General features: G+C 28.8%; 3 protein-coding genes across 5 annotated transcripts in view; 2 read left to right on the forward strand and 1 right to left on the reverse strand.

The window, feature by feature from the left end:
• The window catches only part of LOC119601992 (armadillo repeat-containing protein 2), a 54,760-nt gene extending 43,944 nt beyond the window's left edge, over nt 1-10,816 (forward strand). For all 3 annotated transcript variants that reach the window (XM_037953292.1, XM_037953293.1, XM_037953294.1), the window contains 9 exons: nt 7,339-7,560; nt 7,626-7,734; nt 7,796-8,136; nt 8,229-8,482; nt 8,542-8,679; nt 8,749-9,431; nt 9,498-9,684; nt 9,740-9,985; nt 10,052-10,816. In XM_037953292.1, the coding sequence (XP_037809220.1) occupies nt 7,350-7,560; nt 7,626-7,734; nt 7,796-8,136; nt 8,229-8,482; nt 8,542-8,679; nt 8,749-9,431; nt 9,498-9,684; nt 9,740-9,985; nt 10,052-10,816 (2,934 nt within the window). In that variant the 5' untranslated portion in view covers nt 7,339-7,349. The remainder of the gene's footprint in view (nt 1-7,338; nt 7,561-7,625; nt 7,735-7,795; nt 8,137-8,228; nt 8,483-8,541; nt 8,680-8,748; nt 9,432-9,497; nt 9,685-9,739; nt 9,986-10,051) is intronic.
• LOC119601993 (cytoplasmic dynein 1 light intermediate chain 1) lies at nt 2,755-13,840 on the reverse strand. Its single transcript, XM_037953295.1, has 7 exons — nt 13,043-13,840; nt 5,604-5,794; nt 5,010-5,410; nt 4,716-4,945; nt 4,533-4,644; nt 4,291-4,470; nt 2,755-3,793 (listed from the first exon to the last, which is right to left on the reverse strand). The coding sequence occupies exons 1-7, from the start codon at nt 13,144-13,146 to the stop codon at nt 3,542-3,544; spliced, it is 1,470 nt and encodes a 489-aa protein (XP_037809223.1). The 5' UTR covers nt 13,147-13,840; the 3' UTR covers nt 2,755-3,541.
• A 983-nt stretch (nt 13,841-14,823) lies between these two features.
• Nucleotides 14,824-16,760, forward strand: LOC119601991 (V-type proton ATPase subunit d 1). Its single transcript, XM_037953290.1, has 3 exons — nt 14,824-15,163; nt 15,430-15,938; nt 16,008-16,760. Exons 1-3 carry the CDS (start codon nt 15,037-15,039, stop codon nt 16,422-16,424), a joined length of 1,053 nt encoding a protein of 350 aa, XP_037809218.1. The 5' UTR covers nt 14,824-15,036; the 3' UTR covers nt 16,425-16,760.
• Nucleotides 16,761-18,465: the final 1,705 nt, after the last annotated feature.

Consider the following 18,465-nt stretch of genomic DNA (forward strand, 5'->3'; position numbering starts at 1 on the left):
AAATAATGCTTATTTGATTCGCACATTAGTATTTTTTAAGGCAGTAATGAGCGTTATAGTAATTTTCTGAAGGGGACCTTATGTGGGGGATAGGACCGATTCGCATAAAATTTTTATGGATATTTTGGCTCATGTAAAACTTATTTATGTTAAATTTCGTACTTTTAAGCCAGTAATGAGTGTTTAAATTATTTTCTGAAGGGGAACTTATATGGGGGTAGGGTCAAATTATGAACCGATCCCCATTAAATTTGGTTGAGAGATTTCGGCTCGCATGAAACTTACGTGTGTCGAATTTCATCGCTATATTCGTATTTTTAAGCCAGTAGTGAACGTTGTAGTAATTTTCTGAAGGGGACCTTATATGGAGGGTAGGGTCAATTATGGACCGAACCTCATAAATTTTAGTAGGAAGATTTCAGTTCATATGAAACTTATTTACGTCGAATTTCATCGCTATACTTTTAAAACAGATGTGCCCCTTAAACTATATATACACTGAAAATAATCCATGCCTAATATACGAAATTCTTTCGTAATATATACGAAATTGTACGAAATATTTTAGTAAAATGCAAAATAATTTTATATAATTTTAGAAAAAAAATTTGTTCATTTTACGATTATTTTAAAGACATAAATATGCTAGTTCTTTTAAAATAATTATTGTAAATTTAGAAAAAGATTGCGAATTAAAAAAAAAAAAATTTTGTATGTCTTTCAAAAAAACATAAAAAATTTTACAGGAAATTTTAACTCGCTTAAAATTACGAAAATTACGACAGGTTTTCGTACTTTCCTAATATTAGAAAAGGGGTTGATTAAACAATATTTCGTACTATACACGAAATTTTCGTATATATTTCGAAAAAAGTAGTTACGAAATTTTTTTTCGTAAAGTTAAGCATGGATTATTTTCAGTGTACTTTTGTGGGTCTATAACCAATATTTCGATTTGTTACAAACGAAATGACAAAGTCAATATACCCTTCATCATTTTTGATGGTGGGTATAAAAATCTCTTCCGAATGCCTTCAATATAGGAATAATGATATATTTGATATACCTTAAGCATAATTTTAAGAAAAATACTACTTCGTTCTATTTAAGAAAGTTTTATTCATATACATTTAGAAATTTTCATTTATTTTACTAATATTTCGAAATAAAACAAAATAAACTAAAATAAAAATACTTTGGATATTATCGACTACAACAAGAATACGATTTTGAAATTGTTAAAAATCTTGAGATACGGGTTAAAAAACCGGGGTTTCGTACCTTCGACAATTATAAATTTGAATTTATACCATTAAAATAAAGTTCTGTTCGGAAATGCATCACTGCACTGCCATCAGATGTTTAGTCTGCGTTGCTGATGGAAATTAACTGATGCGTAGACAAAAGACTTACATTTAAATAAATCATCCATTTTTATGATGCGTATTTCGACTTTTTTTGCATTTCTGTGATGCATTTTCAAACTTACTGCGCATCAGATTCAGCGCAGTGATGCATATCCGAACAGACCGTAATCCTGGTTCACTTCTTGACATCAAAAAATAAATCGTCAAAATGAGGTAAAGGTCCTATTTCACAATATAAATTGGAACAACAGAACATTATAAATTTAAACGCGGAGACTTAGTTCGATTTATATATTGGAACGGTGCTTGACGTAATAATTTATTCTAATAACTTAAATTTTATCATATCTACATACATATGTAAATATATATGTATGTGAAGGTCCATGTTTTTATAGAAAAAATTATTAGGATTAGTCACATCATTTAGTGACATGTTCTTAAAAGACATAAAACTGAATATATTTAAATGGAGAAAAACAAAAATTGATTCTCTTTTTTACTGACTTACATGCTCAAATGCCGATAATACATCACAATTACGACTACAACATTGAAACAATGCCGATCGTAATGTGTGACAGGTCTTATATAATAGTGAAAAGCAGTTTCCAAATAAGCAGTAATCTAATTCAAGTAGCAGTAGTAGCTAGAAATAATACACATTTTCTTTAGATGTTTCCATAAATTTTCAAAATTTTATTGATATTTTTAGTTGTTTTTACATTTATTTATTCTTGTTTGAATATTCTTTAAGAAACGAGCATTATCTTGTTTTATTTTTTTTCTCTAACAGTTTAATAAAAATTAACTAAAATTTTAATATTTTAATATGACGTTAGACAATTGAAATTAAAATTTTGAATTAATTTTTTTTAAGTTGTTAGCAAGAGAGGAGATTAAGTTAATATTTGAATTACTTAATTAATTTATATAAATAATTTTTTGTTTTAGTTAGCTTTGAAAGTATGTATTCATAAACATTTTTATACTTTATAAGGAGAACACGCAAAAAATTTACTTAAAACAAAAGGTTAAGCAAATTTTTATTTATTTGTTAAAGAAACTAAAATTAGAAAAAATAAATAAAAAATATATATGTATAGTTTTTACATTAAATGTTAAAGTGGATTGATTTTTTTCGTTATTTGCACTTTAACATACATCTTAACGTAAAATAAGGCCTTGGACTCTTTTCATTATACGATAGTTGTGTTTATAATAAATTTCGAAAATGTAAAAAATAAAAACTATTACATTAAGTAAAATGTTTGATTTTTTTAAATTAATTGAAAAAAATGTTGCGTTTTCATAAAAGATTTTGTTGTAAACACACATTTCAATTTTTGAATTTTCTTTTAAATAAAAATTAAGAGAAATGCGAGTATTTCCGTTAATAAAAATGACGCCATAACTGTTAGTTATTGTATATTTGTAAAATAAAATAAAACAGTTAAAAATGTTTATTTATTTTATTATGAAAGGATTGTTTGGGATTATTATCATTTTAATTTTTTTATATATTTTACAGATTATGGAGTGTCTTTTGTTTAAACGATAAATCTACGATGGTTACATTATATTTCGTGTTTCTTTTTTATTAAACATATAAATCTTTGAGCAACTAAATCAAATTAAAAAGAAAACAAATGAATGTCTATTAAAAAATACTTTTAATTATTAAGCCATATTATTAACAAAATTGTTTAAAAAAGAGTTGATCCCTTTTTATATTTTTTAAGTTGTGTACAATACTTGATTTTTTTTATTGCTTATTAAAAAATTAAAAAATAAAATATTTGATATATTAAAAAAATGAGCACAACTTAAAAATTGGATTATTTTTAGAAGCAAAACAGTTGGTGAATGGAGGGCAGATAGAGAAAATAATTTGTATATATAAAAAACAATTTCTTTCTTTTAACATTTGTTTATAATAATTAGAATTTCTCTAGTGATCACTAAATTTCAATATAAAGAGGATGATAAAAAGGCCATAATAATTTTAGTATTCTATGTTGCATTTTCCTCTGATCTTTAAAGTTCTATGCATATTCAATTCAATTTGTTAGTGTAGTTCTTTTTTTACTAATGAATTATTACAGTTTATACGAAGAATTTCTGAAATTAGTGCCTCTGTTGTTGTGATAGAGTGACGTCACGTCGCCTTTTATTTAACACTCGCTTTGCGAGAAATCTACATCCTTCTTTACACTCCTCGCTAGGCGATCCAACTCTGCGGCTGCATCTGTGCGCACAGATAATTTATCGGGAGTCATCATACTATCAGAACCATTAGTTCTAGGTGTACTCATGGCACCAGGCGGTGTTGCTGGTGAACCAGATTTTTTGTGCAACAATGAATTGAAGAAATTCGCCAAAACTCCTTCACCTCCAGGAGTAGCTGGATTCATTTTAACATCAAGCTGTTTAGAAGATGTGTTAAAAATTACATTTAATATTAAAAATAATACTTATAATCTTAAATAAAATAAAAAAATATAAAATCTATAACAAAATCAACTGCATTTTTTAATATCGTAATTTTAAAACAAATAAATATATTTACATATTTTTAAAGTTGTTAAAATGTCAGCAGAGATAAGCAAAGGAACATAAGAGTTTCAAAAAAAATTGGAATCACATGTTCCTTTTACTTGATATAATAAACCACACGAATTATAACAAACAATATACATTTTACAAAGCTATTTTAAAAGTTTATAGGAATGCAGTTGTTGTGTATAAATTTTATGTAAAAGTTTCAAAGGAAGGGAGATTGATTAATAGAAAAAATAAGTGGCCAATTCCAATGAGTAAGTCCCATACAAACAAAGCACAATCTCAAAAAATAGTTATTTATCCGTATTAGAAAAAGTAAAATGTAACATATTTTAATATAAAATTTGAATTTGGATATCACCTTTCTAGTTGGTGAGTTCTGATTAGCAGAACCAGGGGTACGAGGCAAAGCTTTACTAGCCTGGGAACGCAAAGGTGATTCACTACGTACTTGACCGCCAGCCTTAAGAACTTCTTGTTGTCGCGCCAAAAATGTTTGTTCGTCTTCAGTTTGAATTTCAATTTCACGATTTGAAACAGCCTAAAAAATAATATTAAATTAATTTAGCGTAAACATTACAACAAATATAAAATTAAATATACTTTTCTAGAGGGAGGAGCTGTTATAATATCGGTGTAGTAATCCTCAGCTTTACAAGAATGCATATTCTCATATAAAATACTTATTTTCTTTAAGCTATCCCAACCGGCAGGACTGAAATAAAACAACGAAATTTTGAATCAGAATCTAATGAATTATTCAGAATTATTAATTTGTTTAGGTACATTAAAACCGCATCTTTTTCAACGACTAGGGCAGGAGTTCGGAATGGTAGACCATAGATTCGATGTGTTAAATATTTATAGAGGAGATCACAGTTTTTGTCTTCTTTAACACTTGTATAGAAAAGTGATGTGCCATGCTGTAAACAGAAACGCCGTATCCATTGTTGAATAAAATCGAAATGCTCATCCCGATAATCATATTCTTTTTCCAATGTTGTCATGTAGTCAGTCTAAAAACAATGTATAAAAGCATATATATACGTATATTCAAAATTATATTTTATCTAAAATTACCTTTGTAACAACGACTACAATGTCCAAACCGAGATTTGTTAATAAGGCTCCCTCAGTAAGCGGTAACAAATCATCATCATCTATGGAATTATTTCTCATCGTGCGTTTAACCGGCGAACCAGGGTCTAAATCGTCTCCAACTTCACAATAACTCTGCCAAGAAGTTATTAAACGCTGGCGGGCTTCTTGTTTCTCTTCAGGTTCTAGTTTTAAAGTTTCAATATGATCAGACAAAACCTTTATCCAATGATTTAGTTGCTCCAACCAAAACCATGGTTGGGTCATAGATACTGTGAGTATAACCAATGTGTGTGCATAATTGGTTTCATTTAAAGCAAAATGCAATAAATTCTTATGGCCTGGATCACCATCTAAAACCCAAACACTTAAACGGGTCATATCTGAAATTAAATTTTCAGAAAGTAGTAATATCAAAAACCAATCTAATTAAAATCAAATATCGCTCAATTAGTACAAGATCAGAATCAAGATTCATAATTAGTTGATAATTTTAAAAAGTGTGAAAGACACTCTATTAAGTTCGTAATAAACTCGTAAACTAAGCGATCTATATTTATAATCATGTATATTTACCATCTCTGTATTCATCTTTAACATCTATGTAGGCATATTCTAGACCCGAACCTTTCTTAGGATTTTCTACACCCTGCAATTTAGCCACTAAAGTAGTTTTACCGGTGGCATTATCACCCAATACTAATACCGATTTATTTGAAGGAAGTTTTGTGCTGCCTTGTTTTTGTACTTCACTCAATATTGAAGACCTGAAAAAAATTATATGTTTATACAAGATATTTTAAATTCACGCCAACTGTACTCATTACAAATTAAAATTGCATTGTAAATGTGACCATATTTATGGATAGAATTATCAATGTTATATGTTTTTTCTATGTATGAACAAAAATATTTGCATGTCTGTTGTTTAGTGACACATTGTATATATGTATGAATGTACATACATTGTGAAAAATAAATGTATTATTGCCTTTTCGGTATATAATCATAAATCCTTATAAAACTTCTTAAGAGAGTAATAAATTTTTAATGATTCTACTTACGAATAATCATTAGGATGAGTTTGTTGCCTTGGATGTTCTGGCAATTGCAATTTAACTATTTCCGTGCGCAATAATTGAAATACATTTAATTCTTCCAGGCCACTAACACTACCAGTTCTAACTACACTTGTTTCTACTTGACTAATTGGACTTATCATTATTCAAATTGAAATCCTTTATTCTATAAATGAAACATGCACTATGTTAAACTATTCAACGTATGGAAATATAAAAGTCTAGAAACAATTTAATTTAATTGGATTATTTTGAATTAAATTTATATTTCCAATTAAAATAATACAAATTATTTGACCACTGTTTGTCCTTGTTAGGTAGAGTATTGTATCCTTAAACGTTTATTTGTTACTAATATAGTATTGGTGGTTGAAGAGTAAAACAAACGTAAATTAGGAAATAAAATAACTAAAATTGTATTGTTTACGAAGAGCCAAACAAACATCAGTAAATTGAAATGAGTGTAAAAAATACAATCTATTAAATAATTATTTAGCGTGTTTCCTTTCGTGTTGCAATAGAATAAAATAGTCTAAATATATGTGAATATAAATGTAGGATTTTGAGTGTTTAACTAAATATTTGTTGCTTGTATGGAGAGCAAGTAATTTGAATCTATTGATTTTTTCTAAGCGGTTTAGGACAATTGAGTTAAACTATTAAAAGGTAAAACGCCACTTAATGAACTACAGTGGTGCTTTAAATTAAATATTTTTCAAAGCCTTTTGAAGCTTTTTTTGTTTTTTTACTGTTAGTTATTTAATATATTTCTTTCGAAAATGTTTTAAATAATCATGAAGTTAAAGGGAAATTGTTTTTTAAGGTTTAATTTTATTTAAACTGTGTTAACATATTGTTAAATTAATAAATTATAATAAGTTTTTTTGTAAAACCACTGTATCAAAGAGAACTATGCACAATTTCTACTAATCATTTGTATACAATATTATGAATACATAAATTATTATTATCCTGCCGACCATATGAGTGAGTTTTTTGGATTTTTATGGTTAACACAAAGAGCGGTTGTTATGGTGTCAATATAAGCCAAACTAAAGACTTCTATGTAAATTTCCTAGGTTGCATTAAAGTATTTCAAATGTGGCTATCAAAGTGAAAAGATCTTAAACAGAAGAATATTATATATAAAAAAATAAAATACAATCAATATTTTTTTTAAATTGGCTAAGCTTAATAATTTCTTTAGAAAAAAAACTATAATATTTTTGCAGAAAACCCGACCATGGAATCTAAAAAAGATTCCAAAAATATAGGAAAATTACGCTTTACACATCAAAATACCCAAAATGTACAACTCCCACAATTGGAGCATTCTTTAGTGGGTTTGTGTAGACGTAGAACTTCGGCCGAAATGATAAGTGAAGCGAAAACTTTTTTAAGTGATGTATCTCCAACAACGAACACTACATCAAATCACAATCAAGTTGCAAGTGGTAAGAGTTCCATAAATTATTTTCTATGATATACTGTCAAATACGTTATTTTTTGTCGTTTGTAGTTGGAGGTGTTAGAGTAGTTAGCACAAGACGTCCCATAACGCCACGAGAGACAGGCAGAGTTTTATATGGAAAAGTTACTTTACCCGGGAGACCACCTAGTGCTTTTTCGTACGAATTTTTTGTTTGTTCAGTGTTATATTTTACAATAACATGTTATTTATAATTACAGTTTGCGTTATTTGCAAAATGTAGACTCTCGTGGTTCTACACCCAAGACTCCCTCATTGGAACCATTACCTTCAACTGAAGAACGAGAAGGGAAATTATCAACTCCTAAGCAATTATCTCTTAATAGGGAGATTGGTGATTATGGTGGAGATGAAACCAATCACACTACTTCGTCACGACGCTCTCAGTCTCTTGAATCGCGTTTTGATTGCTATGAAAATAATAACAACGGTAATGCATTGGGCGGTAAATCAAATAATTCACTTCAAATGCAAACAAAATCACAATTGGTACGAAAATTACCCGCTCTAGAAATAAAAGGAGTTTCCATGAATGCAAAAGGTACGAAGATAAAAAAACCAATCATTAAAATGTTTACTATTTTTAAAGTCATTTGTTAACAAAATAAATTCTCTATAATCCATAAAATTTAGACAATGTTAAACACACAAAAGAAAGGGCCAAAACAGCTTATAAAGAAGCAGTTACAAAACAAAATGAGACTCTCAATTTAATGGGATCTAATTCGAAAGATAATTGTTCCATTAATCTCTTGACAACAAGAAAGATTCTTACACGTAGCAATGACTTGTTGGGACAATCGTCAACGGAAAAGCTTATAGATATGTTAAAAGAGCATGCGGGTCTAAAAGAGTGCACCGACGAGACAGCAAGCCATATTAATTCGGTAAATTTTCTACAAAAATATTACATTCAAACACATAACAATATATTTTAAACTTTTAGATTTTAACGGAATTATACAATCGAGTGCGTAAAAATGAAAAACACTTTAAAAAGGGATTCATATTAGGAGGCCTTTATGGATTAGTTGAATCATCATCGGCTAAAATCTTGCTTGCCGTGGCCAGAGTAGTTCTTGCGGTATGTTTTTAATAGATTGTGAAAAACATTTTTAATGTCAACATAATTTTCTGGTACAATTTTTTGCAGTTACGTGTTTCCGGTAGTAACCTAACAGGGGCATGTAAACTTATATTCAAAGTTGCCCGCAATGAACAAAATGATTATCTATTTTACGATAGTGATCTATTGGAATTGCTTATCGATGGCTTAGGTCGTGCTAGTCCCTTGGAAGACCCGGAAGCTTGCATTTATGGTTATGGTTCTATTCGTTTTCTTACCTGTAGTACAGTACAAGAAAGAGCTGAACTTACCACCATAAAAGATTTCAATCGAAATTGGTCTGAACAATTTGAATTGCCCCGCAAACCTAGTACTGCTCCAAATTTGGGAGAAGGTCACAATTTACAAACTGATAGGCAACAAAAAGAATTTGTTGAAAAATTGTCAAAACAAGATGCTTTGGTAGTTCGTTTGTCACGCCATGGTGCTGTACAACTTATGATATTACATTTGCAAATGTTAAACGAAGCAGGGGCAACGCAAAAGTTAAATGGGCCACCATTACATTCACTATATCAACTATCGGCAGCCTTGCGAGCATTAGCGGATGTAAGGCAAATTTCCTCTTCGATTGAGCAATTAGAAAAAGCAAATCAAAATTTTAATACAACGAACATACAACTTGAATTGGCTTGTCCACATTTAGTTAGAGCGGCAGAAGTAACTATAGGTGAAATAGAAGTTCAAGCTAACATAGTTAGAACCCTAAGGTAATTGCTAAATATAATTATTACATTTTGTGTACAATTGTTAAATCTAATGTTCGTGCATTTCAGTGTTCTTTCAGAAGACCCTGATTGCTGTCATATTTTAACTAATTTTGCTGGACGCATTGGTATGCTTTTGGGTCCTTGTTGCGCCAACTTTAAAAGTAATCAGGCTGAAAAACTATTATCATTGATTAGCCGTTTGGGTTATATATTGGGCAATATTATGGCTAAGTACGACAATGCTAGAATACAGGTAATATAATACAAATCAGGGTATGATAGATAATGTAAATATATGTTTATTCAAGTTCTACCATAATGATGTGGCCATGGAATACTTGTTAAACATACTCGAAATATATTCTAAAGAACCCTTAACACTACACAATTCTTTGGGCGACACGGTAGTGGATGTGTTAATTAAAATGATTAGAGTTCTAGCGAATATGAGTGTTAATTCTGAGGTCGGTTTTGGTCTAGGCAATGCTCAGTCACTGGGTAATATACTAATGGTATTACTTAAAGCATCGCAGCAAATTAAAAGCATTAAAATGGTAAGTTAGTAAAGTTACCCTAGAATGTCCATCACTCATTATACCATTTACTTAATTATTTTAAAGAAACAAGAATTACAAGAACTAACGCATGCTACTTTGGGAGCGTTACATAATCTATGCTTTTATCAAGACAAAATTACTTCAACACCTGCACATGTTATTGAATCCAAAGGTAGCCTACAATCTGTTTTATCTGATTTAGCTGCTCAATTATGTTCAATACTGAAAACAAATCGAGATGAAGTTACACAAACCGAAATTACACGGGTTTTAGGCAACTTGACTAGAAACGAAAAGGCTAGAAAATCATTTTGCAAATCTAAAGGACTTAAACTTGTTGTTGAAATACTTGGAAATGCTGCAACACGACACTTGTACGACCTCAAAGCCTGCACAATTGGTATACTGGTCAATTTGTTGGGTGATATGGAGAATCGCTTACCATTGATACAACTAAAGGGTCCAGAAATTTTATTGGAATTATTACGTGATGCTTTACAGCAGCACTCGGATTGGTTTTTAGCCACTATTATATCTCAAGCTTTTTGGAATTTGTTTATTGATACACCTCACATAGAAGACGTATGTTCAGAAGCAACGTTGGATGAATTAAGTGATATATTGGCCGAATATTTGGACGAAGAAAAGATCCTAAAGAATTACAACAATGAATCATTACCGCAAATGTGGGAAGATTTTGCAATTGTTTCAACTGATTTATTAGAACGTCTACAATCAAACTATGACCAACAAAGTGATAGCATTGTGTCTTTGGAGGCAAGTGACTTTGAAAACGATGAAGATGATGTTTACATAGAAGGAATGTAATGCGTATATTTTTTAAAGAAAATTTAACAATTGATATGTATTGGCTTAATAAAATTTATAATTATTCTAAGTATATAAAAGACGTCTTTATGCTAGTTTTATTAACTAATTCTATAACTATGAAATGATGTCAACCTTTAGTTAATATTTATTAATATTTTTAAATGGCTGTTAAGGTATACCTACCGCTACCACATTCTATCAAAGCAATAGCACAAAAATGACAACATTTACTTGTTCCGTTTCTCTTTTTAAGTGCTAGTATATACATATGAACGTAAGTTGTTTTTGTATTTTGGTATTTGAAATTCGTTTATTGAATATTAATGGAAAATCATTGAAATATTATTAGCCGTCCGATTGCTTACTAACTTGATATGTCATCTCTCGTGAGAGTTTTAGCTTTTATTTTTTGCTTTTTGTGTGCCTTTTTTAATTTATGAATCACTTTAACTCATAATATTGAAATTATTACATTAATATCTTTGAATTAAGAAAAGAAGAGGTTGTTAACTTTAGAAGTAAAGCACTAAATTATATATAACTTTAAATAATTTTACTGAATTGTGAATGAAGTTTATCTATACAAAACTAAGATTTTCCTATTGAAATGTCGTAGTGAGGGTATAATTGTGAGACAAATAATAGAATTTTCACAATATTAAGCGATTCATTAGTGTTTTTGGAAGAAGGTACATATCGTTCATTTACTAAAGATTGGTATAATCCAAAAAAAAGTAGTTTCGAGAAAAATCGCATTTAATTTAAATTAATAACATTTCACTTATTTACAAAAAAAAAAATTTCAAACAAATCAAGGAATATGTTTCTTTTCCAAATTTAAACTTTATTCATCTAATATTCGTGAAAATATGAGTTTTAGTGTTTATGTTTACGATAAAAATCTGAAATAGACATACATATGTATTTGAAACGCATGTTTTGTAGCTTCAGTTCAAAAAACTCGAATTTTGGATTATGCCAGTCTTGTAGCAAATGAGCGATATTTACTTTTGACTTTTCTTATGACTTATTTCATCAGTACACAAAATTTATAAGTTAATTAAGAATAATTAGATAACAATATCATAAAATATTTTAAGTTACATGTTCCAAATTTGAAAAACTTTCTGCAAAAGTGCCGTATTATGAGAGTTCAAGTATAATTCTAAAGAAACATTTTATATGCGTTATGTAAAATCATGGACCGATTTCAAATTTTAACAAATTTTTAAAATTGCATTAATTTGGTTTCCTGCTATTCATTAACACAAGGTGAAAATGAAACATTAAAAATCAGAAAGTTATTTCCACTATATTGGTGTATGGTTTAGTAATAGATTATCACTCTCAAAGGAGTTACGTACACAGTTTATTAACTGATGCCAACGATTTGAAATTAATACATTTCACTTATTGCAAAAAGAGAAACCAATCACTTATTATAATTAAATATTATTATCAATATTTGATTATCATAAATTTTGTTTTAGTTAAGAAATTCTCTGGCATTATAAATATATTTCGGATTTTTATGTAAATATGCAAAATATATGTATAAAAGCAAAACAAAAAAAAAAAAAACTAAATAAAATAAGGAGATTAACATTAAAAAGTGTTTCCCATGGACATATTGATGAAGATAAAAAATTAATTCAAAAATAATAAACAATATAAGAGAAAAAAATTTGCAAGCAAAAAGTATAAACGTCAGCCAACCAACCAGCCAGCTCCTCTATAATACATATGACGATGATGACACATCGTAACAAACCCCATTATAACTGCGAGTAACAGCAGCAGTTAAATAAATTGTGAGTTGTATTAGCCAAAACGAATAGAAAAAAATAACAACAACAATAAAAAAGAAATATCTTTTTGGAGGGGGAGATAGAAAAGTAAATGAACGTATTGATGAAAGAAACCTAAAGCGTAAAGTTGAACTAGAGTTTTTTTTTGGGGTTAGAATTTTGCTCTTTTTTTTTTGCAATTGGCAAAGAGATATTATCAAAATGGACCGACCTGCTATAAATATACACCCACACTTAAGATCACTCATAATGCAATTGTAAATGTAATACAAATGCAAAGCAAAAAAATGAAAAAAGTAAAAAAGAGAAACAGGTATATTTTTCATATTGGATGAGTAATATTTTTTCGTACTTAAAATTATCCTTTTAACATTGAAGTGTTATTGCAATTAAATCCCTTTATTATGCTACTTACCAAAGATTTTCTTTCTCGGCATTACCAGCATCCTTTTTCTTAGCAGTAAAGGATGATGTCAGCGCATTGCTGCCATTCACTTGTATACCCATGTCCAACGCCATCTTCACCAACTAAAGACGACGGTGATGGATGGATAAATAGATGAATGGTGTGTTATGAAGCAAATTGGACTTGAAGGTATAATGATTTTTATTTGTTGTGTTTTATTATATTGTCCAAAATATGTGGCCAACGATGTTATCACTTATGTTCTTTGTTTTGTATTTGCTTCGTAGAGGCAGTATTTTTTCAAACAAAATGTTTATACAATTTATGCAAATGTTTTTCTTAATTTTTTTCCAATCTGTTAAACCGTAGATAGATGGTTGAAATATGTGAAAATAGTTTTTATTTATTTTTAGCCGCTACGTTTGCCCCAATCATAAATTTGGTTATATTACAGCTATTACTGGCTTTTTGTCTGTTTCTACAGCTTTTTCCTTCCTTTCTTTCTACTTTGGTTGCTTTTTTTTGTAATTTTCAAGTCCAATTGGGAGTATTCGCTTTTTCTTTATTCTCTTTATGGTTTTATTTTTTATTGAACTGTTTAATCACAATCGCTTTTTGTTGCATTTATTGGCGAATTTCTTGTTTGTATTTAATTGTTGATCTTTAGGTGCTAAATTACATTTGACAATTATAAATTTTAATGAGTTTTTATTAAAATTTGTTAAAAATTTTAATTAAAATTCACACACGATGAGAAATTACGTTCTCCTATTCGTAGTTCGTTGGAAGAAGTTGTAGAAAAATATAAATTCGCAACTTTTGTGAGCAATAAACAATAGTTTTCTCGTTTACTCTTTTACACTTTAAGGACTAAGATACATATCACCAACTCTTTCTAACGACAGCTGTTAAAATGATAGTGTTGCCAGATGCTGTTCGAGTATTTTTGGTGCGTTTTAGTTTCGGTTACCCACAGATTTTCTGAAAATACACGCAAAATAGAAAAGGTATTTACGATGTTTCTTTTAAATTCTCAATGTATATGTATGAAATATTTCTTATTATGTATTATTTAATCTATGAATATTGGGAACTAGTACTACCTTTTTTAACCCATGGAAGTCTACTCTATTGTGGCATAAGAATGATCTTTATTGTATATGATTTTTTATCTATGATTAAATCGCAAATGATAAATTTTAAGAAATATAGAAAAACTGTGCTTTTTTACTAAATTTTTTAAAATTGTTTCTTATTTTACCCGATTTTGAGCTGCTCCCTATGATTTTGTACTTGGGCGATCTGGCAAGTGAAGTGAAAATGTTTAACATATCTGTTTTTATATGAAAATGGTGCCAAGTTTGGTTTTCAATGTTTACCAAAATTTATAAAAATTTTATAAAAGATTTAAGAAAATAATAAGTTTTATTAAAGGTCTAATATATTAAAAGCCTTATCATAAATACATTTTTATTTTATAAACGGTTTACAAATCAAATATATAATAGTTAAAAATATATAGTTCATTCTTTAATTTAAGTTTTATGGCTAAAATAAAAATTTATATAAAAGGATTAAGGAGTGTAAGCAAATAGGTTATTTCTTTTGAGTTTACAATATGGAAAATCTGTACAAAATTCAAAATTTTCTTCCTTTTGCTTGCAAATTTATTTGAATCAAAAATATGTATTTATTTATCACATTTGATAAATAGAAAAAATTGAATAAATTTGAAGCTTGGCAATAATGGCCATTTGTTAGAAATTTCCAAACTTGGTATTACTGTCTGGTTATTGTGAATATATTGTGAAGACTATCAGTCATATGACAGGTCGATAAAGGAAAAGAAATAGAGAAAAAGTTCTTTTTTTCCTCCCAATCAGTAAAATTTGGAGAAAAAATATTTTTTCATCCCTTCAACAGCGAAAAAATCCACCATTTATATTAAAAACATTTAATAAAAATTCAAACATCTTTAGAAATTTGAAAAGAAAATCTTAAAAATGACTGGATCAGGTTTTATGTTCAACATTGATGGTGGCTACTTGGAAGGTTTGTGCCGTGGCTTCAAGTGTGGTATTTTGAAACAATCCGACTATTTGAATTTGGTACAATGCGAAACATTGGAAGGTAAGTAACACCATTAAAACAAGAGGTACTTGTAATTCTGGGAAGGAATGTTTTTGAAAAATTACAAGGGCAGGTCATGTGACACATACGCTTTGTTGGGACAAGTATGTGTTTGTGTGTATCCCGCGTAATGAGAGAGAAAGAGATAAACTATAAGAATAACAACACCACAGTGCGAAAATATCATTTAGTAGAAATTACATTTATTGTCTTGTGATTTGTTTTCACTTTTGGCTATATGTAAATTAAATAAATTGTCTTTTTAGATTTAAAATTACATTTACAAGGTACGGATTATGGTAGTTTTTTGGCTAACGAACCTTCACCTTTGTCGGTGTCTGTCATTGACGATAAGTTGCGTGAAAAGTTGGTGATTGAATTCCAACATATGCGTAATCATGCTGTTGAGCCCTTGGCCAGTTTCTTGGATTTTATCACCTATGGTTATATGATTGACAACATCATTTTGTTGATTACTGGTACTCTTCATCAACGTCCCATTTCTGAATTAATCCCCAAATGCCACCCATTGGGTAGTTTTGAACAAATGGAAGCTATTCATGTAGCTGCTACTCCAGCTGAATTATACAATGCTGTGTTGGTTGATACTCCATTGGCTCCTTTCTTCGTTGATTGTATCTCCGAACAAGATTTGGATGAAATGAACATTGAAATTATTCGTAATACTTTGTACAAGGCTTATTTGGAAGCTTTCTACGACTTTTGTCAGAAAATGGGTGGTTCTACTGCTGATGTTATGTGTGAAATTTTAGCTGTAAGTAATTTGCCCTTTTAAAGTCCTTAAATTTGAAGTAACTTAAAAACGTGTGTATTACTTTTTCAGTTCGAAGCTGATCGTCGTGCAATTATCATCACCATTAATTCCTTTGGCACTGAATTGTCAAAGGACGACCGTGCCAAGTTGTATCCCCGTTGTGGCAAAATGAATCCCGATGGTTTAGCTGCTTTAGCTCGTGCTGACGACTATGAACAAGTTAAAACTGTTGCTGAATACTATGCCGAATATGCTGCTTTATTCGACGGTTCTGGCACTAATCCCGGAGATAAAACATTGGAAGATAAATTCTTTGAGCACGAAGTTAAATTAAATGTTTATGCTTTCTTACAACAATTCCACTTTGGTGTCTTCTATGCCTATCTTAAATTGAAGGAACAAGAATGTCGCAACATTGTTTGGATTGCTGAGTGTGTTGCACAAAAACACCGTGCGAAAATTGACAATTACATCCCAATTTTCTAAATTTATAATAAAGTTATCTTGAAAGAGAAAGCAAGAGTGGGGAATAATCCACTTTGAAATCTTTATTTTATTAAGTATTTTTTTGTTGTTGTTCATGTATAAGTTGATTATATATTCGATGTATGGCACCATCATGGCTTCTGTATGTTTTTGTTTTCATCGGTAAATTAATAATATTGTAATAATCTATCCTAACACTAAATAATAACATCATATTCTTTAAATTGTATACATATTGTTAGAAAATTGTATTGTAATTATGTAAAAATCTAAAATATTGTGCAGATAATATATATAATATATAAATGAGTTTCCAAACATTCCTTTACCAAAAAATATTTATTTTAATGTGGTTTTAATTATATACGTCAATTAAATGTAAAGCATTCCAGCAAAAAATAATGGAAGTCTTACTTTTCCAAAGACATCTTAATCACATAAAAAACTATTTATAAAACTTTAATTTTTTGCTTTTATAAGCGTGTCATTGGAAGAATGTATGTATTTTATTTTTGAAATCCAAATATCGGATTTTCTAATCAAGATTAAATGATCTACCTAAAAGTCCTCAAAAATTAACAATGTGACGCTAATGTAAAACTCAGGTTTTTCTTCTACTATTTGATGAATTTATTACATTTTCAAAAAATTTTTCTGGGTAGTTTATGTGTTCTTTACGATTAAGTGATTTTTGAAAGTAGACATTAAATGGAATTATGACCAACGATGGGCTAATCCTGAAAATGTTTCGATCAATAATTTTTATATGTACAACATTCGTGTTAAATTTGAGCCGATTTGGTTATTGGTTACTGAATCATGTTTGTTAAATTGATTTTCAGAAGTGGACATTTTACGGTGAATTACGGACCGATCTAAATTTCATATGCAAAATTTTGTGGTAATATCAATGAATGAAAATTTGAATGGCTAATTGAAATTTGAACCGATTTTAATAATTTAATGTGAGAAAATGTGTTGAATTAGCTGTTAGGCTTATAGGTTGTTTGATTTTCTCACGGTTATCAACCGATTTTGCTAATTTAAATTAATAAACTTCTCGAAAGCATTTATGATAGAATTAATTATTAAAGATTTGAATCCCGCACATATCCGAGGTCTTTAAAATATTTGTTTCAACAGACACCGCTATCAATTCGGATAGGTTCGGAAAATTATATTATTACAAACTTATACATAACCTTTTCACGACGGTGGAGGGTATAATAATGATTATATCAACGGAATCTAAGTAAAAAGTTTTTACTTACTTGTCTACAAGAAGCGATTTAAAACACACAGCTCTAAATCTAATTAAGAGAAATTGGTTTGATTTTTACAAATTTATTCTTTGGGAACTTGATATTGCTATATATTAAAATTTTAGTTTAAAAACGCTTCTAATTGATATTTAAAGTTATACATACATGTTCGATTTTAAATCCTTCGAGATAAAAATGCCGTGTGTTTCGTAATGTTTTTATTATTTTATTTATTAGAATATATACTTTTATTAGCATACAAATTTTTGTTAATCACTTTAATTCATACACACTTACATATTATGTATTTGTTTTTATTTATTTGGTTTTTAAATTGTGTTAAAATATTTATTTTATTTGCTAAAAAACATTGTTAATTTTATTTTCAATATTTTTTCTTCAAATTCATCATACATATATTGTGATTGATATTTTAACAAATTATTTTCTTTAAGTAAAAATATGTGGAATAAAAAAGATTGGATAGTTTTAACTTTTGGTTAGTTTGGATTTAAATACATACATATATAGATACAATAAGTTAAATTTTAGTGAATTAGAATGTTATAGTAATAAAAAGGGATGTTACTGGTCAATCAAATGTATTGGGGTTTATAACATGCCTTAACAATGTTTTTATATAGAAATTACAAAGATAATTCCCTACAATTTTATGAAATTTCTTTATTAATGGCAGTGAAAATTATGAAAATTCTATGCTGTGTATGTTAAGACATGTTTTTTATATTTATAATTTTTAATATTAAAAATTGGGTTAA

This window comes from Lucilia sericata, unplaced genomic scaffold (genome assembly GCF_015586225.1).
Source record: "Lucilia sericata isolate MDLA Ls3-8-SP2 unplaced genomic scaffold, ASM1558622v1 Contig000204F_arrow, whole genome shotgun sequence".
NCBI lineage: Eukaryota > Metazoa > Arthropoda > Insecta > Diptera > Calliphoridae > Lucilia > Lucilia sericata.